The 19022-nt window shown below is 37.5% G+C and overlaps 1 protein-coding gene across 1 annotated transcript in view; it reads right to left on the bottom strand.

Moving 5' to 3' along the window:
- The window catches only part of LOC117531470 (cytohesin-3-like), a 65341-nt gene that overhangs the window by 21636 nt on the left and 24683 nt on the right, over window positions 1–19022 (bottom strand). Inside the window, exons 2-9 of the mRNA XM_034194585.1 lie at window positions 17250–17332; window positions 15778–15842; window positions 13896–13962; window positions 13641–13759; window positions 9235–9315; window positions 9014–9126; window positions 6808–6956; window positions 6609–6720 (exon numbers count right to left, since the gene is read on the bottom strand). Of these exons, the coding sequence (XP_034050476.1) occupies window positions 6609–6720; window positions 6808–6956; window positions 9014–9126; window positions 9235–9315; window positions 13641–13759; window positions 13896–13962; window positions 15778–15842; window positions 17250–17332 (789 nt within the window). The remainder of the gene's footprint in view (window positions 1–6608; window positions 6721–6807; window positions 6957–9013; window positions 9127–9234; window positions 9316–13640; window positions 13760–13895; window positions 13963–15777; window positions 15843–17249; window positions 17333–19022) is intronic.

Raw genomic sequence — 19022 nt, 5'->3', positions numbered from 1 at the left:
TTTCTGTCCAAACATCTGTATGTTCATTTTGCCATTTTACTTCTGCTCTTCTCTTTATGTGTCAGGAAACAGTCTGTACTCACAGTCTTAAGATCGTATCGTGCTGTCGTGTGTGCAACATTTCAAAAACAATTTCCTGATAAAACCTTCTGATAATAAATGTGATAACTTCACTAACTACGTACTAGTACCAGTGGTCACAAAAAAAGTAAGGCTATGGCAAACTTACATTCGACCCCAATGACCTTTACCTTCATCCAAATCATTGCCCACTGGCTGACCTTGCCAGGACAATTCTGGAATCCACCTAAGTGTGTGCCACTTTGGATCAAATCAGGTTAAAATTCTAATTTCTTGTCCTTGAGCTTTGCCCAAATTAATCCTTTAAGGGAAATTTCTGTGTTAACCTTCACTGACATACCAAGTTTGGTAGAAATCACCAAAAGGACACTGGAGGAATAGGTCAACAAACAGACCTTGATCCCAATGATTGATTTTCAGCAAATATGACTTGATAAGCAATTCCATAAACTAATTCCATAAGGGTGCCACTTTTGGCGCACATTGGAGTGAAAAATATTTGACCATTGACCTCAGTGACTGATGTTTGAAAAATTTAGCATTGCTTGTAAAATTTAAGAAACCACCTACATACACTATGTGCCAAGTTGGTGCACACAGGAGTGAAAATTAAAATTTTGACCAATGAACCCAATAACTGACGTCTGGACAACTTGACCTCACCTAGGGAATTTCAGAACTCACCAAATTTGATGGACCTTAGAGTAAACATAAAATAAATAATGACCTTTGACCCAGTGACCTTGACCTGTGTCAAAACAAAACCCTTAAAGGAGAGTTCCGGGGTTGATCATGAGCCATATATAGCATTTGGTGGAAATTGGCCAAAGGACCTGTGAGAAGAAAGGTAACAAAGACAGGCAACATGAATGAACAAATAAATAAACATAAAATAATAAACACGTAACTTATAGTATGATATTAGCTTATCCACAGTAGCGTGTTCAGCAGCACGACGCAGTCATGCTGCCCTGTCAGAATAAAAGTCTTATTGTGTATAAGTCTTATTGTGTAGCTTCCACTGCTTTGGCATTAAAATGTTTTTTATTATGAAGCACATTCAGAAAAATATGTTAAAACTAGGAGCTTTACATATTTCACTTTCTGTTGACAGCAACATAACTTCCTGCAGCAGCCCTGCTGCTAACCTTTTCAATATAAACATTCTGGAATAGTTTGGGGTGCAATATAAATGTTCTGGTGTAGACTGCAATGCAATATAACCATTCTGATGTAGTTTGGGGTGCAATATAAACATTCTGGTGTAGTTTGGGGTGCAATATAAACATTCTGGTGTAGTTTGGGGTGCAACACAAACATTCTGGTATAGTTTAGGGTGCAATATAAACATTCTGGTATAGTTTAGGGTGCAATATAAACATTCTGGTATGGTTTGGGATGCAATATAAACATTCTGCTGTAGTTTGGGGTGCAATATAAACATTCTGATGTAGTTTGGGGTGCAACACAAACATTCTGGTATAGTTTAGGGTGCAATATAAACATTCTGATGTAGTTTGGGATGCAATATAAACATTCTGATGTAGTTTGGGGTGCAACACAAACATTCTGGTATAGTTTAGGGTGCAATATAAACATTCTGGTATGGTTTGGGATGCAATATAAACATTCTGATGTAGTCTGGGGTGCAATATAACCATTCTGATGTACTTTGGGGTGCAATATAAACATTCTGGTGCAGTATGGGGTGCAATATAACCGTTATGGTTTGGGGTGTAATATAAACATTCTGCTATAGTTTGGGGTGTAATATAAACATTCTGATGTAGTTTGGGGTGTAATATAAACATTCTGGTATAGTTTGTGGTGCAATATAAACATTGTGGTATAGTTTGGGGTGCAATATAACCATTCTGGTGCAGTATGGGGTGCAATATAACCGTTATGGTTTGGGGTGTAATATAATTGTTCTGGTGTAGTTTGGGATGCAATATAAACATTCTGATGTAGTTTGGGGTGCAATACAACCATTCTGGTGCAGTATGGGGTGCAATATAACCGTTATGGTTTGGGGTGTAATATAACCGTTCTGGTGTAGTTTGGGATGCAATATAAACATTCTGATGTAGTTTGGGGTGCAACACAAACATTCTGGTATAGTTTGGGGTGCAATATAAACATTCTGATGTAGTCTGGGGTGCAATTCAAACATTCTGGTATAGTTTGGGATGTAATATAAACATTCTGATGTAGTTTGGGGTGCAATATAAACATTCTGATGTACCTTGCAGTGCAATATAAACATTCTTGTGTAGTTTGGGGTGCAATATAACTGTTCTGGTGTAGTTAGGTTGCAATATAAACATTCTGGTATAGTTTGAGGTGCAATACAAACTTTCTGGTATAGTTTGGGGTGCAATATATCCGTTATGGTTTGGGATGTAATATAACCGTTCTGGTGTAGTTTGGGGTGCAATATAAACATTCTGATGTAGTTTGGGATGCAACTCAAACATTCTGGTATAGTCTGGGGTGTAATATAAACATTCTGATGTAGTTTGGGGTGCAATTCAAACATTCTGGTATAGTTTGGGATGTAATATAAACATTCTGAAGTAGTCTGGGGTGCAATTCAAACATTCTGGTATAGTTTGGGATGTAATATAACCATTCTGATGTAGTCTGGGGTGCAATTCAAACATTCTGGTATAGTTTGGGATGCAATATAAACATTCTGATGTAGTTTGGGATGTAATATAAACATTTTGATGTCGTTTGGGATGCAATATAAACATTCTGATGTAGTTTGGGGTGCAATATAAACATTCTGGTGTAGTTTGGGGTGCAATATAACTGTTCTGGTGTAGTTTGGCTGCAATATAAACATTCTGGTATAGTTTTAGGTGCAATACAAACATTCTGGTATAGTTTGGGGTGCAGTATAACTGTTATGGTTTGGGGTGTAATATAACTGTTCTGGTGTAGTTTGGGGTGCAATATAAACATTTGGGTATAGTTTGGGCTGTAATATAAATGTTCTGGTATAGTTTGGGGTGCATGTGCAGTGACACAATTAAATGTAGATGAGCAAAACATATAATAGTTGGCAGGTGTGTTCATGGGTTGATGCTAAATCAGGTGTCGGTGATTGATGTGTTAGTCATGTGACTCTGTAAGGACGCTCCCTGGGTCTTGTCCGATGTGCACTGAAACAGATTCCAGCCTCACTGTGACCCTCAACAAGTAGAAGAAAATGGATTGATGGATTTGAAATGCTGACTTGTGGTTTGCCCGTTTTAAATGACAGTTTGTGATGTGAGCCATCGTGCAGGCCACTGAGGATGATGATGGATTCATGCAGAGCAACAGACTAGCTCCTAGCAAAAAAACAACAAAAAAAAAAAACGTAGTGCAAATACATAATTTTTTGCAGCTTTGCATTCTGTGACACAGCAGTGCAACTTTTAGTTCAACCTCAAATAAAAGTTTCCATTAAAAAGCAGCAATGGACCTAAATCTCAGCTGATTTTCACTACTGCAGTTTTACTAAAATGGTTCAAGTGCAGCTAGTGGGATACAGACAGAGCAGATCTAAGAGAGAGAAAAAAAAAGACAAATGAGCAATCTCTGCATTTGGGGAAAGGAAATTGCAGCAACTCTGATGGAGCAGTCTGTTGACTATGAACTCCAGCAGGACTGCATGCTCTGACCGAAGCTGCATGATGCAAAGATAAGTTACATTTTACAGCAAATCAGACAACTGAGCAAACGTCCACGTGTCAGTCATGCATGCTAACTTTTGCTGGACACAATCTGAAGCAGGATGTGGCACAAAGAAATGTTGATAATTTGGTTAAATTGCATATATTGATTTTTTTTTTCCTTATTAATGCATAAACTGCAACAGGAGGCACTGCAAATGTGCATGAAGTCTGTCAGCCTGTTGAGCTTTTAAGTCAAATGTCTGAACTGATTAAACGGAAATCCAGAAAGAAAAGTTTAAAAAAGTATATTTATTAAAAAAGTAAAAATATATATGCAGTTTTTCTCCACCTCCCCCACCTTTCTTTTTATATATGAAATTAATGTTGAAAGTCTATAATTCTGTGATTGATAGTTTGACAAAACGGCATGTTTGCATCATTCAGCCTCTTCTAGAAACACAAGAGGAGCTGCAGCTGGTTTCCATGCAGGAAAAAAAAAATAGATTTCAGAGCACAGTGAAGATGTGGGAGGATGGAGGAGGAAGGAGCCGTTACCTACCTCCTAATACAGAGACACGAGAAGGAACAGCCACCACAGAACGGAATGAAAAAGAACAGAACAGAGGGTGAAAAGGTGAAAGGTTAGAGAGAGGGCACGGAGAACACAACACACAGGAGGGTTCCAAAAAACACAGCAAGCACACAAATCACCACGACACACAGACAAAAGTGTCTTCACCAAAAAAACGCACATGCTACAAAAAACGAGACGAGAGAACGATGAGGACGAGGAGACAAAAGACGCGCAACATCAAAGATCACCGCAAGCATCCACAAGGGCATTATCAAGCAATTTTTTTAAAATAAAATAATCAGTCTGAAACCTGTGTTTTGTTACAATATAGTACAGCCCAAATTTTGTAAAAGAAAAAAAAAAATCTTGAAATACATTAAAACAAATAAATAATTCAATTTAATTTAATTCATTTTCAACTTATTTAGTTTATATAGCGCCAAATCACATCAAAGCTGCCTCAAGGTGCTTCACACAAGTCAGGTCTAACCTTACCAACCCATAAATAAATAAAACTGTATCATAGCAGATTGGTGACATTGCCAGAAAAAATTAAATTAAATTAAATACAAAATGCCAAATTTGTTAAGAGTCATTATTCTTAAAGCCCTGCTTGGCGTTACCGAAGGGGTTCCGCTTCCTTCTCCCGGCGCCATGCTTTAACCTGTCGTCTTTCCTATAAACTTTTATTTTAATCCATCACACTCGATCCTCTGCGCAATCGCACCTGAAACGTCAATAAACGTTAACAGAAAACTTCCACCTACCTCTTTGTTGTTTTCCATTGGCATATTTCTGTTTTATAGATCTGCGCATGCGTGCCATAAGTTAGCATGCTCACTGTCTGGCGCGCATGTGGAGATCAGTTCAAGATGTTGCGTATTTTATATTCCAATGCTTCAGACATAAAGTTGTGTTTTGTTTTTTTGTTTTTTTTGTCTAAACTCAACAGAACAAAACAACAACAAGGTAGCTAGAAGTTTTCGTAGGATTGAGAGTATCAGAAATAGTTTCGGTTGAAGCTTAGCGTTGCTAGAAGGAAGCGGCAACAACTTCAGCAACGCATTCTTATATCAATATTTACATGGTATTACTGTTTGTACAGCTAAAGATAGGAACAGCTGTTGGCTAGCCACATTTCTTACTGAAAGCCCCCAAACTGTGCTAAGATGAATGTCGTAGCAATTCACGTGTGCAACTTTGTTTTTTTTTTCAGCAAACCATTGCTCCTCATTTGTGATGCTTTGTCACATGTGAGAACATCTATATTACAGATGCACAATGCTTCTAAAGGACATCCTGGTGAAACACTTAGACAATATTGACATCAGACTTTAATAAAACTTATTAGCTTAGCCATGTTAGCCTGCTAACAATGGAGCAATAAAGCTCATACTTGCTTTTTTATTACAGCTGCCACTGCTTTGAAATTCTTTTATTTTGAACCACAGTCATCTTAACACGTTTGCCTTACTGGGCAGGAAACAGAACATAGGTTTTTCTACAGTAGGTTTGCTAGGTGTCATGTATGTGTTTGGGGTGCTTCTGTACGTCAGTGTAATCTGAGTGTCCAGTGCTAACTGCATACGCAAAATACATAGTCATGTTTGCGACGAGTCCAATGGCCGGCCTGGTGGTGATGATTCCAACATAAAAAAACTGAGTGATAAAAGACAGTTTGAAATACGCCGAAAGAGAACAGTAGCACCACAGCTCTGGTTGCATTTCCAAAAAAGCAAATATCACAGAAACACTGCAGCGTTCGGCTGCATGATGACATTTTTTCTGTTAAAAATTGTTTACTGCCAAAGCGGTAAACTACAAAGTAAAGCACATAGAACAAAGTATTTGTCTAGAGAGTGAAACTGTGGCATAAAATGATGGTTAATGCTAAAAACTAACATTAACTGCTGCTAGCCTGACAGTCACTGCATTAGCTAATGTGCCCATGCCCAAAAATGGCCCATAAAGAGTCAAATATTCCATCTTGGTGTAAATTGGCTCTCACAAATGTCCTTGGGGAAATAAATCAATTTCCCCAAGCACCTTTCACCTGGCAGCAGTCAGTACAGCGTCCTCCTGAGCAGGCACACCACTCAGAAAAAGTCAGGAAAAGTTGTTTTTTTTTTTCTCCTTTGGAGCTCTGCAAACTTCCAGTCGCATTGTCCTCGACCATAAATGTGACAGTCTAAAAGCCCACATAGATAAGCCACATGCAAATGCCAAAGAGATAACATAAAGAAGAGAACAACTCTCCATTTTTGAGTCTGAAAGCACAAAGCACGTACCTAGCTTCAAGAGCCAGCCTTCTCTGTCGGGGTTGAAGAACGTGTGTGTCAGATCATTCCCGTCATCTTCTGGGATTTTGAAGGGCTCGTTTTTTATGCTGTTGTAAAGACTCTGCATACGTAGGAGGAAAACTCTTAATCAAACTGGTACAAACTGCTTCAACTGGAGAGAGAAGGTGTGAAAGGGTTTAGCGCTCACCCTGAGGAGCTCCTCTGGTAGGTCGCCTCCTTCATTGATGCCTCTGTTCATGGAGATAAAGCGCTCCACGGGGGGCTTGTCTCTGACGTTTGGGTTATGCAGGCTGGTGTTCAGCATGATGATAGCAAATGACAACACGTAACAGGTATCTGGGAGCAACAGAAAGGGTTCAACACAACAGAACGTCTCCACAATACCAAAAATAAGAAACAGTTGGAACAGTCTGTCATTAATTACCACTGTGGACACTTTAAGCTCAAAGTGCGCTGAGCTGATACTTCAGAATACAGGATCAAGTTAATATAATTAAAGGACGTGTTCCTTCACAGAGTTATGGTCTCTACCACTCATTCACTCATCTTCAACCGCTTATCCGGGATTGGGTCGAGGGGGTGGTCTCTATAAAATGCTCTAATTGATTTGCTTGTTTGCAGAATTCATTTAAAAGTTATGAACTGATTTTTTTTATGAAATATGGCTTGGGGCAGAGTTTTCTGTAAGTACAACTAATTACATTTTGGATGATCCAGGAGTCACAAACCACTTTAACCTTGCATGATAGGCTATGTTTGATCTGATGGTATTTGGCGATGACAGGTTGGTGTGATGGATCCAGAGATCCAAAGACAGCGGGTTAGCCTGTAATGGATCCAGAGACCCAAAGATAGCGGGTTAGCCAGGTATAGATCCAAAGACCCAAAGACAGTGGGTTTGCCCCTAATAAATCCAGAGGCCCAAAGACAGTGAGGTAACATATGTTAGATCCAAAGATGCAACAACAGCAGGTTAGCCTATGATAGATCAAGAGACCCAAAAAAAGCAGGTTAGCCTATGATAGATTCAGAGGCAAAAAGGCGGCTGGTTAGCCCATGATAGATCCAGAGACCCAAAGACAGCAGGTTAGACAGTGATAGATCCAGAAACACAAAGATAGTGAGGTAACCTGTTAGATCCAAAGAAGCAACAACACTGGGTTAGCCTATGATAGATCAAGAGACCCAAAAAAGCAGGTTAGCCTATGATAGATTCAGAAACACAAAAGCAGCGGGTTAGATATGGAAATCTGGTCATTTCTGAAAAAGTTTAGACTTTTTTTTTTACTTTCTCCTCATTATTTCATACACAAGTCTGGAGGCGATTATCCACCACATGGGTTTTCGTTAAATCAATTATAAATGATTGATTGGAAATTAAATACTCTGGCACAGTATGATCTCCATGTGGAACCCAAGATCTAACTGAATTTTTACAAAACAGAAAATGCCACCCACCCCACCCCCAAAAAGCCTAAAATGTAATTAAACTTGACTTTTTGGGTCCCCTTTGTCTTGTCACGTCTAATTTTTCCAAAACCTTGACAAATACAATCTGCTTCCAAAGTAACCGCCACCATCATGTTTTTACTCATTTTAATTATCAGTATTAGAATCTCGTCAAATCACATCTGAGCACATAATCCTTCAACGGAAACTCATTGCAAAGTAATCGTTAGCCCCCATATGGCTAGAACCCTCATCACATGCACAGCCAGCTAAACTAAACACATTCATTATTTAGTCAGTGCTGTGGTTGTAATTTTTTTTTAACTAGCCCATGTGTCACTGTCCAGCCAGGTTGAGTTTTCTTCAATAATAGATGACACTCGTTTGTTTCCGGTTGTTTATTTGCTGGACTTGTATGGTGTAAAAGTAGTTTGTTTAATCTGGTTAATCCTCACTGAGCCTTAGTTACAGTATCTCTAGTGGCTTTGTGATCAAAGCACATAATTAAACAGGGCACCACTTTCTACTGGCACGTGAAGTTATACTGAATGTCATATCACATAAATTTTCAGTCAATTACGGTGCAACCAAGATCTATTTAAATTACCGATTAATCTCTCAAACTTTTCATAATAATTACTTTTGTCATGAAGATTATATTTTCCACCCTATCTTCCAGTTGCTGTTACCTGGATTACTACCTTGATTTTATTATTTTAGCATTCAAGACACTTTGCTTTCATATAGCGAAACAAAGTATAACAGCATATCATCTGCAAAAAGTGACATTTTGTATTCATCATAGTGTTTGAATGTTTTTGTTCTTTTAGCTAATATTTTTTTAATAGTATGTTTCAACAACAACAATAACTCTCAATGAAGGCTCTCATTGTTGAATATAAAAGTCTCTACAGGACTCTACAGTCCCCTGCTGGGGGTCTGACCTGTTGACTGAAAAACTCCAGGGTTGCACTGGCAGTACCGCGAGGCAAACGCCTCCATCATACGGTCGATCTTCTGAGCTTCACCCGGCAAACGGAAACTCCACAGGAACTGACTGCAAGAAAAATGGAGAGACTGGAAATCTCATGTGAGATGCCAAAAAATGCACAAACCAAATGTTTTTTTCACTAATAACAGCAAGTATTTGATTGGCTGTGCTGACCGTAGCGCTTGGACGAGGTTTAGGTCTGCAAACTCATGTAGCTCCACAAACGCCTGCAGCACCTTGATGTTAAATTCATCCCTAGTGGGAAAAAAAAGATGATGAAAGCAGATTTTTTATTTCTTGTTCTCTAAGTTATTACACTTCTAGGTGGAAGGGTATCAAAAAATCTCAGAGAACATTAAAGAGCATAATGTGAATCCAAAAGAAGGGTGGGGAACACATATTTTCTTTCTGAAGGTATTTCTCAACTTGAATTGCACATTCCTGCCATATTTGTGTCTTTATTCATATGGTGGCATCTGGAAATAATTTAGACAGCTGGCCAGCGCTGAGCGTTTCTCCAGACTGAGGGGGTTCGATGCAAAAGAAACCAAAGCAAAAGCCACACAGGCTCCTTTTTGTTTCAGGTTGTTTGTTTATTTGAGGGGGTTTGGAGAAAAGGTCAACCGCCAGAGGTCACGGCTTCTGATCGCGTTTGTCGTACATCATCCTGAAAGCTTTACATGTTCTTTATATGACCGCTGGACAACCAGGAACTTCCAGAACTTTTATTGTGAAGGAAAAGATGCTCTGCTGCATTACAAGATAGGAACCTAAATGTTGCATTACAGTAGCACTCTTGAGTGATTTGTGGTATTTTCAGCTCATTTACCTAGTTTCCAACAGAATAAAATGAAGCTGTCCAGATTTTACAAAATTGAGAGCGTACCGCTATGACAGGTTTCACTAATGACAGGCTATATTAAAGAAAATGCAAGCTTTAGCAGATGCGATCTCACAAAACTCCAATTGATACTTTCAGTTAACGTCAACATCAGCTTAGCATCATCCACAGTTAGGCTTATCGACTATGCTACACCAGTGCCGCTGCATGTGTGCCATTTCTGACTAGGCAAAACAGACAATTATGGGTGATTTTTATGTCAAATGTCAAATAATGCAGATACATTTCAGCACACCAATGTAATAAGTCAATAACAGGCTAACAGTTAATAACTCCTGGTTTCTTCTATATTTTATTTTCTGCTACAGTATGTGGCACTGCCCCAAATTTTACCATCTGCTAGCTCAGCACTAAGATGTAATAGTTCAATAGCAAAAACTAGCCCTTGTTTTCCAGAGATAGCATAATCAACAATTAGCATGATAGCATATGTCAATGCCAATGTTAGCATTTGCATATGCTGCCATGCTAACTGTGGATAGTAATGAAGAATGCTCGGATTGGTTTGGATTTACTTTGATAAAATTCATACCCGAATAATAACAAGTATAAAAACCGAGAATAACACATAATATAAACACACATATTTCCAATGTGGTCCTCAAACTGATTTTGGTCCTTAGACTAGTTTTTACAAGTACATTAGTGGATGGCCTTTGTCAGTTATAATGCTAACTGTTAGCACAGTTACCTCAAACATTATTGTCATCCACATTTAGCATGACAGCCTATGCTAATGACAAATACAATTCTAGCAGTTGCTTAAAGATGATTTTTCATGAATTAAAACATGGCATGTTGATGTAGCAGTGTCAGTTAGTGCAGTATAAACATTATATATCATGCTAATGCTAACTGATCGTTTTAACCACAGTTAGCTGGAACTGTCATTTGTGGCTACCATTAGTGTTGAAACAATCTGACACTATTTGTGACACTAAAATAAATGTGTATATATCCACAATATGTCAGTGAGGGGACTGTACACAACAAATTTTTAAAAGGAAACAATAAAAATGCTACTGACTGGCGTAATTTCTTCTGCTTGCATCCCTTGCTAATCATCTGTTCTATTTCAAACCACTTTTCTGTCTTCCATGGCCTATTCTCTATTAGCCCTCCTTCCATGTGTTGCTACTTCTACTCAGCGGGTAATGAAAGCTCTCTGCATAAACTCTATTAGCGGTAATTACTGAGTGTAAGACCTAATCCTGTGTTTCGAGCGATTTTCAGCGGGTAGGTGGTCTGTTTGAAGGATGCCCATGAATAAAGCGGGAGGCGTCCCCGGAGACCCCCAGAGACCCCCGGCCCCCCTTATCCTTCCTCTCTGTGGATGTTTGTGTCTCTTTTGCCGTTTTATCGTCTGACGACATTTGTTCATCTGTCCGCTGCTGCTCAATCAGCAGTTTTACTCACGCAAGCTAAACCAACAAGTAGCTGCCGTTTTCATGCAACGCTTAAAAAATACACACGCTGAAGTATATGCCACAAAAATATTAATGCAACACTTATTTGTATTATCATTTTTCATGCATTGAAGTAAAAGAGCTTAGCGTTCTTCAGTGACCACACAAAAGCCTTAGTTCTCCTCACAAATTCGTTAAAATTCATGTTAATGAGTTACCTTTCACTTTAACACATGAAAAATGGGAACAAACACAAGTGTTGCACTTTTTTTAAACAACTGAAAACTTTTCTTTTACAAAATTCTCTGTATTTGCTTAAAGCATCACAGATGACATACAGAGAAAAACAACATGATGTTTACATTATATTGTTTGTAACTTATTTGTTATTTAATTCACTTCAAATCAGAAAAAAAACTCATTAAGCCTGAGCTGGATTTTAAACAGTTCTATTAAAATAAAGGAAGAAATGCAGGAAGATTTAACCAAAAGTTTATACATGAAGTTTTTGTCCACACCCTTCGTTGTTAAAGGGGACTTATTGTGCCAAACGCTTTTGTGCACTTTTAACAGTTACACACTTTTAGAACTTTGTTTAAAACACCTTCAAAGTCGCTCACATCTATGACTGTGGCTGGAGAAGTTTTCAAGCTATTTCCAAAATTTAGGCTTGAAATGACCCGTTTTGGGTATCTGTGATTGTGACATATGTAACAGAACTCCACACGTGGGAATGCTCTGTGGACAGTGTCCAAGAAAATAACCTAAGAAAGATGGAGATGCCTCTCCCCTAAATGGAAAACAGGGCAAAGCAAAGAACAGCTCTTTTCCATTTAAAGGAACAGGCACAGAAACTCTTTAAACAGGTTGCGTTTCAGATGAATCACCTTAGTGTCTGTGGAATATTTTCCAAATCTGCTTTTAAAACACCTGGTGACCTATTAGCTTTATATAAAAAAGTTCACAATATAAACCCTTTAAATGTGACAATATTTAAATTTGAGCAGGGTTTTTTTTTTAGGGTCACAGACTACACTGAAAAAAGAATAGTTGAGCCAACTTAAATGAATTGTTTCAGTTGGTAACATCTAAATGAATTAAGTTGTTTGAAATTACGTTTGTAAGTTAGAGTTGATCTAAATTACTAACTTAAGTTCAAACAACTTAATACATTCAGGTGTTACCAACTGAAACAACTTGAATTAAGTTGTTTGAACTTACATTTGTGGGTGATTCTTTAACTACGGGCACTATTGGCCTTGTAAATGTAATTTCCACCACACCATTGCCTTACAATATAAAGCGCCTTGGGGCAACTGTTTGTTGTGATTTGGCACTATATACATGTGCTCTGATGTCACTGTTTATCTCCATAGAAACTACCCAAACAATCTTTCATACAAACTGTTTAAAGGGACATTACAGTGTTGTGGTGGAAATTACAGCAATAGTGTGGGACAACTACATTTTGTTTAAAAAAAATCACAACAGTTGTATGACATTGAATACCCCAATTATGTTTTGATTATTTTACTGATATTTTATTCAGAGATATTTTAAAACATTAGAAAAACGTTTCTTTACCATTCATTTTTATCATTGAAGATCAAAAGTCTGGGTGTGGGACAAGCACAAAACGGCAATATTTGCATATAATGATGCTGACATCATAGACTACTAGAACAAATTTCTTAACACACTTTCATTGTAAAGATAACTATAAAAGTGTGAAATTTCCCCTTTTTTCTGTTTTTCATACAATATGATCAAAGGACATAATAAGTGCCCGTAGTCTAAGAATCACCCTTGTAAGTTAGAGTTGATCTAAATTACTAACTTAAGTTCAAACAACTTAATTCATTCAGGTGTTACCAAATGAAACAACTTTTTAAGTTGATTGTTTTTTCAGTGTATACTTGGTTTGAATCCAGCATGGGAGTGTGCAAGCACTTACTGAGCAAGAACCGGAGGACATTTTTTTACTTATTTCAATTCAATTTCAATTTATTTCATTTTATATAGCGCCAAATCACAACAAAGTTGCCTCAAAGCAACACAGGTGATTATCCAGTATGTGAGATGCTATGGGTTGGATGGATTTTTTATTACCATTTCCATGTTGACATGGGTATGCTGGAACAAGATGCCCAGGCTGACAATGTTCTACATACTAGTCAACAAAAGTAGCCCATCATCCCTTTCTCCAATCACAGAAAGGAAGTAAATCTTTGGCAATGAGGACACCATGTCCTGTAGTTCAATACCCATCTCACCTCTCGCCTAAGTAGTCTCCGATGATGGTTTTGTTCAGGCCTTCGCCTTTGTAGAGGAACTGGGCAATGTCTTCAGGTGTGTGTTGGAGGAGGTCATTCTCCAGCAGGAACTGGATCCCCTGGACAGGCAGAAAATATCCCAAAAAACCCTCTAATGTTCATCTCACTCAAGGACCAATGACAATACAACAGTGTTTCACGACTAAGAATAGATTAAATGTCATGTGTGATGGAGACGTGTCACATGTTCCAAACCTTTTTGGGATCCATGTTGAATTTCTTTCTCCCCATGGCAATCTGCTTGTTTCTTTGCGATGTTTTACTGGAAAACAACCCAAATGTGACTATGTGATTTGAAATTTTGAACACATTGAGTACACTAGGGGAAGCCGGGGCCCAGTGGATCAGAAATGTTTTATGGCAGCATAAACACATTATGCATAGGTTTAGGTCATTCTATTGTGGATTTAATACAGCAAGTTATTGTTTATAAGGCTGTGTTATGTATTTCTCCCCAAGTGTAATTTACAGGTGTTAAAAATCGATTTTAAAATTTTTGATTCACTGTGCCCTGGACACTAATTCATGGGACACAGTGAATCAACTTAGAATATAATGAAAAAACACATGATTATAAAGATTTCTTCAAAATAATTAAACATATGCTTATGCAAATACAAACTATAATTTAGTAAACCAGCTATGTAATGTGTGAGTGCCTTATATAGTGATATAAGTCCTGTAGAAACTATTATAAATACAACTGTCATAATTTCTGTTCAAACGTGAAAACAGTTGTGTATATACACAAATTATAGAAATAATTCATGGAATAATTCATGTCATCCACTGTGCCCCGTGATTCACTGTGTCCCGGTTTCCCCTATTGATCACAGTGTGCGTCACCTCAAAGCCTCCCTCCATCACACAGCTAAAAAAAGGGTCCACCCTCTTTACATCCCCACAATTCAATGGTTTATATATTCAATGTTTTTTATAGGTTTTGCGTATTTGTGCACGTCAGATCCTGCATCGACATTGAATGTTTCAAAACCTTCCTCTGAAATATGGGTCTTGCAAAAGTTTTGCAACACTTCAATACAGCGTTTTGAGTTAAGCATCAGTAATTTGTAGTAACAGAAAAAAAGTTTTGGTGTCATCCCCAGCCACACGTTCTATCTATTCTTTCACTCCGGTTTGGCTTTGCTGTTCTTTTGGTATATTTGGTCCTGTATTTGCCCACATAGTGAATGTCATATTTCTCCCGGCACTTGCTAGCTTAGCTTGTTAGCCAAGTTAATTTAATTAACAGTAGAAAAAGAAATGGAAACAGTGAAAACATAGAAAAAAGAAAAAACAAAGTTTGAAACTTGGGCCATTTTGACATATGTGTACACCTTTTTTTAAACGAGTAATATCATAAAGGTTGTCCTTCAAATACCAGGAAAAGACAAAAGGAAAAGATTTTTTAAAAAAGGTTTTTTTTTGTTCAGATAATGTAACACACAGTTACCCAATTTAAAGTGTTGATTTTGTCTTTTTTTGTATGAATGTGAGTTCTCCAAAAGCTGCAGGATGAGTCACACACCAAAATTTGATGTGGAAAGTATTTTGTCTGGAAGAATAATAATAATACATTTATTTATGAAGCACTTTAAATGGAAAAAAGTGCTTAATCTCCAGAACAAGATCCCCATATCACAGAGTAAAGCAAATGAAACTATAAAAACAATTTTGTACAAGCAAAATAATTAAAAGAAGCTAAAAACTATAAAACTAATGATAGGCAATATAAAATAAGTAGATTTCAAGATTATTCTTAAAAGAGTCAGGGGAAGTAGCTTTTCAAATCCCAACAAGAAAAATATTCAACAAGGGTGGAAAAGACTCTATAACCTGCTGACTTCTTTTTAACACAGAGCCAGTCCGCATCCCGTGACTACAGGGTATGAGGAGGCACATAAGGCTTAACAAGTTCAGCAAGATAGTTGGGTGCAAACTATGAGGAATAGCAAAATGTCTTTGCTACAGTTCTGCGGCTTCTCATTTTTCAGGTAACTCAGACAGTGTGTCATCATACACCGGCATTACACATCGTACACACAGAACCGTACTGAAAAATAGCGATAAAACGTACCTTTCCCCAACACACGTCAGCTCCTCAATCTCCGTCATCACCTCGGCGATCTCAAACTTCAACCTCTGTCAAAAATAAATACATGAATGAAGACAAGACACAGTGCTGATTTTTTAAAATGCATTTCCTGCCATCTTTCGTATGATTTTTAGGGCATAAATAGAGAAAATTTGACTAAGAATTGCTAATATTTTCCTCCACCTATTCTAAGCCTCGCTGTATCAACTCTGTTAATGAGGCACATGCTGCCGGAGTTAAAATTTATCAAAAGGACAAACTACACTGCAAAAAAGCGGTGTCTAAAAACAAGATAAAAACACTAAATCGGAGAGAATTTATCTTGCTGCATGGATGGATAATTTCACTTGACAAGATGTCTTGAATCAAGATTGTTAAATGTAGAAATAAGCATGTCGAACACTTAAAATAAGACATTAACCCTTAAAACAAGATAAATTATTGAAAACGCCTAAATCTAATTTTTTTTTTTATCTTGTTACACTGCAAATTATTTGGGTGTTACCCAGATTAAAAAAAAAATAGATTTAGAAGTGTTATATAATTTATCTTGCTTTAAGGGGTTAATGTCTTATTTTAAGTGTTTGACATGCTTATTTCTACATTTAATAATCTTAATTCAAGACATCTCATCAAGTGAAATTATTTGTCAGATTATTTTGTTATTTTGTGTTTTTTTTTATTTTGTTTTTAGACACCCCTTTTTGCAGTGAAGTGTAAACGTGAACATCAGCTGAATGCACAGTTAACCCCTTAACGCCTGAATTTATATAGCTGTATATAAAAAAATGTTTTGTGCATGTTTTTTTAAGTAGATGGTAAATAATGTTGAGATTATTAATTTCACTTTTGCACAAAAAATAAATAGTAATTTTGGTATTTTGGTAATGACTTTATCTTATAATGTTATAATTATAATAATGGTATGTTGCAAATATGCGACAACAGGCATACTGGTCAATTTGGTATGTTGCATATTTGAGTCAAATATTGTAGCATATATGCGACAATAGGCGTTAAGGGGTTAAGTCATTGTGCATCGAAGAACTTGTTACTTGTTGACCTGGTTTGACCAAAGAAAAGTAGCTCAAGGTTGGATCATCCCATCTTGAGTCTTTGACTATTTGGGGTTGAGTAATGGGAAGAGTGTGATGAATTCCACAAACACACACACAGGAGACCTAGTTTTAAGCGTAGACCCAGATATGACCCAGAACAATATGTCAAAGTCAGCACCACTGAAATCAACGAGAGGGTTGTGAGATGAACTTAAATCCCAAATATACTAGCTCTGTGATGATCTTTTCTCAAGTAATTGCACAGCGACACCAAACTCAATTCTATAGCTCCTCCACCAGGAGGTAAAAATCAACAATAACAGGTTTGATGTCAGAGGCACAAACAGATCATCAGTCAATCTGGTACAAAAAGGAAGAAAATCTTCAAAGACACACCTCGATATCGTCCAACAGCTCTCTCTTCCTGCGTCGGATGTTTGACAGCTCATCCCTCTCCTCCAGAGACAGATCCTCAGGAACTGAAGCACATGACGGACAACGTACAACAGTCCTTCAGTTTCATTTACACTCACCCACACATGAAGGTATATCAAAAACGTGACATTGTCATTTGGAACAAGCAAGAGAATATAGCCAAAATCATTGATGTTATAGTCCCCAATGACTATGGGCTGAATAGAGCTGAATGAAAGATCAGGAAATACCAAAACCTGAAAAATGACCTATGAACAACATGGTCATTGAAAGAAATAGGTATCATCCCAGTTGTGGTGGTGGCAACAGGCCTTACGAAGAAGAACCTGAAGAAACACCTCGAGGCAATCCCTGGTTGCCCAAGTGCACACAAGGTGCAGTTGTCTGCAATTAAGGGAGCGGTCACCATCTTGAAGAGAGCCCTCAGATACAATGCCAGCTTGTTTAGGGTGCAACTTTAGAGTTTAGGGTGCAACTTTAGACCTCAGGTCTGGGGCCCATTGCATTATATTGAAAAGAAATCCAAGAGAAATTAAAAAAGGACATATCGGCCTGTCAGCCAAATAATCCAAAATCTAGCCAAATTGTCTTGTATTAAGCAAAAAAATCTGCCAATGGGTAAGAAAAATTTACTTGTTTAGAATTCTCAAAACTAGTAAAATGTTTTGGAACTGAATAATCAAAATGTGCCTTAAAACTAGTCAGAATTCTTATTTTAAGATTAGCCTCAGTCTTAAAATAAGGAAAACAATCTTGTTCCTTTGCGTGGATGATTTTAAATCCATTGCCTTTCCTTGTTACTGGCTAAATACAGGTTGATATTAGCTGGAAAAACGTATTCATAAAAAGTGAGATACATTTTCCCAAATTAAGACATTTTTTCTCATGTAAATAATTGACGAGATTAATTTTCTATTTAGACAAAAATTAAGTCAAATCTTTAAAAAGTCTCTTTTTTTACTTTCTTAGATATCAGTTTTTGCAGTGCTGGAAGCTGAAATACAGTGAGAGGAATTCTGTGCACAATTCTGTGAATTGTGTGCATTCATCTTCATTAGTCTGGGACCCAAAAAAAAAAAAAAAAAAGGTAAAGGGTCTTAATTATTCCACTTCAAAGCTTCCTCTTTCCCCTATTCTCTGTTCAGCTAAAGGGGGAACATCTATTAATAAATCCAATCCAGATTAGTTTCCCTTTCATTAAACGTTAATGCGGACATTTAACACGACCTACGACCCCGATTCTACAGCCACCGGGGTTTTATGACTCTGGGTAAAAACTGGCGAGATCTTGAAACAACCCCCTCTCACCCCATAACTACTCCATCTTTCTCTACTCGCAAAAGCTGCACCATCTTGCTTCATTAAACCGGAGCTTTGTTACAAATTTCTCAATGAACAACAAAAAAGAGCATGAAACACCAATGCTGCAGCTTTGTGCGTTCAAGTTGTTAAGGAGAGAAGGTGCGATTGTTATTTTTCTTGCAGGTGGGAAGCCGTGGCAATTAAAGTCAAACCAGATCAGCCAGCCTCAAGAGGAAGCACTTTTCATTTGACAGCTTGTAAAGGAGTATTGTTATAGACAGCGTTCCCATTAAACGGGAAAGAAAAAGCTCTTCCTGAGTTATCCGAGGAGAATCAGGTAAACAGACAGCAGAGACAAGTGAATGCACAGTGACGGAAAAGAAATTTATTAGCTACATTAACCGCCGAAGACCTCTCAGCAGTTATAAAACG

The sequence above is a fragment of the Thalassophryne amazonica genome, chromosome 18, assembly GCF_902500255.1.
Source record: "Thalassophryne amazonica chromosome 18, fThaAma1.1, whole genome shotgun sequence".
NCBI classification, from domain to species: Eukaryota; Metazoa; Chordata; class Actinopteri; order Batrachoidiformes; family Batrachoididae; genus Thalassophryne; species Thalassophryne amazonica.
Note: the sequence above shows the minus strand (reverse complement) of the source record. Positions and strands in the feature narration are given on the sequence as shown.